At 44.4% G+C, this 4207-nt stretch overlaps 1 protein-coding gene across 1 annotated transcript; it reads left to right on the plus strand.

Annotated features, from left to right (window-relative positions):
- The first annotated feature begins 593 nt into the window (after positions 1-593).
- Positions 594-3860, plus strand: LOC143859610 (uncharacterized). The gene is made up of 3 exons (XM_077370269.1): positions 594-2121; positions 2807-2957; positions 3059-3860. Exons 1-3 carry the CDS (start codon positions 594-596, stop codon positions 3858-3860), a joined length of 2481 nt encoding a protein of 826 aa, XP_077226384.1.
- Positions 3861-4207: the final 347 nt, after the last annotated feature.

Here is a 4207-nt window from a genome sequence, read left to right on the forward strand (position 1 = left end):
GCCTCCTAAAGCTCCCTCTGCCCCTTCCTCTGATCCTGATCTTATCCAGGATTCTTCTACCCCTGCCTCTTCCCCTAAACCCCAATCCCAACCAAGAAATGAGTCTAATCTCTCCATTGTAACAACCCAGAACCCATTCGACATCCTCAATTCAGTTGACACTGAAGAACAAAATTCTGATTTCATTTCAGAGGATGAAGATGTTAGTGCCACCTCTGGCCCCTGTGCAATCCTCGGGAATAACAGGTCCTTGGGTCTAGATGGTCCCAGTATTCCCAACTCCTCTGACCTTCTTTCTTCCCCTGGCCCCTTAACTGAACCAATCGAAAATTCCCTCCCACCTTCTGACTCTGATCTGAAGGACACCCTCCCCGAATCCTCTGATCTCCCTTCCTCCCCCCGTGCTGATCACACAAGATCAACCCAAAACTCCCCTCTGCAAAATCCTCATGATTAAGCTTGGGACCTGGAACATAAGAGGGCTTGGTACCAAAAATAAGAGAAAGGACATATGAGATATTATCCGTAAAGCAAATCTCCCATTTCTCAGCATCCTTGAAACTCATGCTCCTATCCACAAAATCCCAGAATACATGAAAAAAATGTGCAGTGGTTGGAATATTTCAACTAATTATAACAGCTTTGATAGAGGCAGAATATGGATCATTTGGAACCCAAATTTGGTGCAGGTAAGAATCCTCCAGGAAGCAAATCAGTTTATGCACTGTGAGGTCAGATTTCTTCAAACCAATATCACCCTCCTAGTTACCTCTGTCTATGCTCTAAACAGAGGAACCGAAAGGAGAGTTCTGTGGAATCATCTATCTCTCATTGCTAGAAGTGTCTCCCTCCCATGGATCATTATGGGAGACTTCAATATCATAAGATTCGCCTCTGAATTCTTGGGGGGAACTGGTCCCTCGGCTCGTGATATGGAAGACTTCAACTCCTGGATTGATGAATGCTCCGTCTCTGATCTTCGATCCTTTGGGCAAACTCTTTCTTGGAATAACCAATCGAATGAGAATAATTGGAAGTTTAGAAGGCTAGATAGAGTCCTTGTTAGCGAAGAATGGCTTTACCAATACCCCTCCTCCTTCGCCTCTTACCTTCACCCTGGGCTATCCGATCACACCCCTATTACAATCCAGTTAAACCAATCCCCTCAAATCCCTAAACCTCCTTTCAAATTCTTCTCCATGTGGCTTGAAGACCTCTCTGTGTTTGAAGTCGTGGAGAGAGCATGGAACATAGAGATCGATGGATCGCCTCTATTCATTGTAGTCAAAAAGCTCAAAGAAGTGAAAGGTAGTCTAAAAATCTGGAATCGTGAGGTTTTTGGCAGAATAGACATTGAAGCTCCTCGGTTGAGACTGCTCCTTGAATCTACTCAAGAAAAGATTGCAACTTCCCTTACGGATCAGGCGTTGAGAGATGAAGAAGTCTGGATCAAAGATGAATACATTAGGACGGCTAGAAAGGAGGAGGCTTTCTACAGGCAGAAATCTCGATCCCAGTGGCTGAACCTTGGGGACTCGAACACTGCTTTCTTCCATGCGGCCATGAAAGCCCGAAAAAACCAAAACTGCATACAAGGCACTGTTACTACTGAAGGGTCCATTTCAACTAATCCCGACGAGATAGCAGAAACTATGGTTGAGTTCTTCTCTTCTCTTCTCAACAAGGAGGAATCATCCCAGCCAGTCCATCCCAACAGCATTCCCGAACCTACCAGATCTCTTTCGGAAGCTGACTCTCAGTGGCTTACCAGGAAATTTTCTGCTGGCGAAATCTGGGATGTCATCAAAAACTCCGATGGGAACAAGTCTCCAGGCCCTGGTGGATTCAATGGGTGCTTCTTCCAAGCATTCTGGTACTTAATTGGGCCTGACATTGTTAAAGCAATCAAATTCTTCTTCCAAAGAGGTAAAATCTTACCTCAACTAAATGCCACCTTTCTAGCTCTCTTGTCCAAAACCCCTGATGCTAGCTCCCCAGAGAAATACAGGCCCATATCTCTCTGCAATTTCTTGTACAAAGTCATCACTAAACTCCTGGCAAATAGACTTAAACCCATTATGGATAGCCTCATCAGCCCTTTCGAGTTAGCATTCATTAAAGGTAGGAGTATCCATGATAACATTCTCCTAGCTCATGATTTATGTCATAATTTCCACAGAAAAAACCCAAAAAAAGCAATGTGTATTAAATTAGACCTCAAAAAAGCTTTTGATAGTGTCAACAGATCCACCCTGATTTTCTTCATGCAAAAAATAGGCTTCCCAGAAATTTGGTGCCGGTGAGTGCTTGAATACATTTCTACTCCCTCTTTTTCTGTCCTAGTCAATGGGTCTCCCCGTGGATTCTTTTGGTCTTCAAATGGCCTCAGGCAGGGTGATCCCTTATCCCCCCTCAGGCAGGGTGATCCCTTATCCCTTATCCCTTATGATCTATGCCGAGCCTAACATCACTTCAGCTACAGGGATCCTAAAATGCTTAGAGTCATTCAAGATTTGCTCGGGCCTTGAATTTAATCCTGCCAAAAGTGAGGTCTTCTTTGCAGGCATCCAAAGCAGCAGCAAGAGAGCTATTTGCAACATTCTTAAGATCGAAGAAGGAAAGCTCCCAATAAAATACTTGGGTCTTCCCCTGATCACTTCAAGGCTCACCTCTAGAGATTGCCAACCTATCATGGACAAGATCAAACAAAGGATCTCTTCGTGATCAAACCATCACCTTTTTAGAGCTGGTAGAGTGGATTTGGTTAAATCCGTTCTCAGCACTTATCAAATTTATTGGTCTGCAGCGTTTCATATCCCCAAAGCATCTCTCAATAATATTGAGAAAATCCTTCGAAACTTTATCTGGGCAGGCTCAAATCTTGAGAAATCTCATCACCCAGTATCTTGGAACACAATATGTAGCCCCAAATCTGATGAGGCCTCGGGATCAGAAAGGTATCAGATTTGAATCTGGCCGCCCAGATCAAACAACTTCGGCACATCCTTACCAAGAGAAACTCTCCCTGGGTTACCTGGTTTGATCGGAAATACATCAGAGGAAGAAGTTTATGGACTCTCCCCATGCCTGCATCCCCATCCTGGGCAGCTAGAAGCATTATAAAATCTCGTGACATGGCCAGCAAGCATGTCTGCTTTATTGTCGGAACTCAGACCCCTCTGCATTTTTGGACAGATCCTTGGCATCCAAATGGTCCCCTCTCTGCCCAGTCTTCCATTACGACATCCTTCATTCCCCAGAAAGCTTCTATTGCTGAGGCTAAATTTCAGGGTGGGTGGGATTTGAATCAAGTGCTTCCTCATCTTCAAGAGCTTAAGCAGATCATCAATACAGGTCTTTACACAAAAGCTGCTAATTCTAACCCGATTTGGAAGCCGGAATCTGATGGCAATTTCAGGCTATGTAGTGCTTGGAACGCCGTTAGATCTCCTAATCCTAAACCTCCTTGGGTATCATCAGTTTGGTTCGCCGGTCACACTCCGAAGTTCAGTATCACAGCTTGGCAAGCTCTTCAGGACAAAATGAGTACCAGAGATAACCTTCACTTCCTCGGCCCCAACCATGATCGCTCATGCCTTCTCTGCAATTCTGCCTCCGAAAGTGTCAACCACATCTTCTTCAACTGCTCTTACTCGGCATGGATATGGCGATTGATTCTCCGTCGCATCTCAGATAGAAGAAAGCAAAAAAAATCCCTATCTGATGAGAAAAACTGGATTAGGAGCAAATTCAAGAAAAAAGGGCAGACCTACACCTTTGTCCGAACTCTTCTCACTGCTTCAATCTACTTGATCTGGCAGGAAAGGAACTCGAGACTATTTCAAAAAAAAAACCCATAAAAGGTTCCTTCTAAGTAGAATTATCAGTGCAACGAGATCTCGTATTTGGCCCTCAAGCTGGAAGATGAAGACTCTAAAGAAAACCAAAGAATTTCCAACTCCTTTAATCTTCCCCTGTTCAGCAAAGCCACCGAACCAAAATTCTATCATTGGGAACCTCCTGCTGCCTATGAGATCAAGTTGAATCCGGACGCCTCCCTGGCTAGTGATACCACCTCGATTGGAGGCCTTCTCTGAGACCACAAGGGTACAATCCTTTCTCTCTTCTCTGAACTGCAATCCTCACCCTATCCAAGAATTAGAAATTGAAGCCATCCATCATGGAATCAAATTAGCCGCGAAGCACC

The sequence above is a fragment of the Tasmannia lanceolata genome, unplaced genomic scaffold (assembly GCF_043159265.1).
Source record: "Tasmannia lanceolata isolate RefF3 unplaced genomic scaffold, GAP_Taslan_0.1 ptg000035l, whole genome shotgun sequence".
NCBI classification, from domain to species: domain Eukaryota; kingdom Viridiplantae; phylum Streptophyta; class Magnoliopsida; order Canellales; family Winteraceae; genus Tasmannia; species Tasmannia lanceolata.

Coding starts and splice junctions, on each gene's coding strand:
- LOC143859610 (XM_077370269.1), top strand. CDS start 594: ATGAAAAAAATGTGCAGTGGTTGGAATATTTCAACTAATTATAACAGC. Junction 2,122..2,806: donor CGAGTTAGCATTCATTAAAG/GTAGGAGTATCC, acceptor ATTGGTCTGCAG/CGTTTCATATCCCCAAAGCA. Junction 2,958..3,058: donor GAGGCCTCGGGATCAGAAAG/GTATCAGATTTG, acceptor GAAATACATCAG/AGGAAGAAGTTTATGGACTC.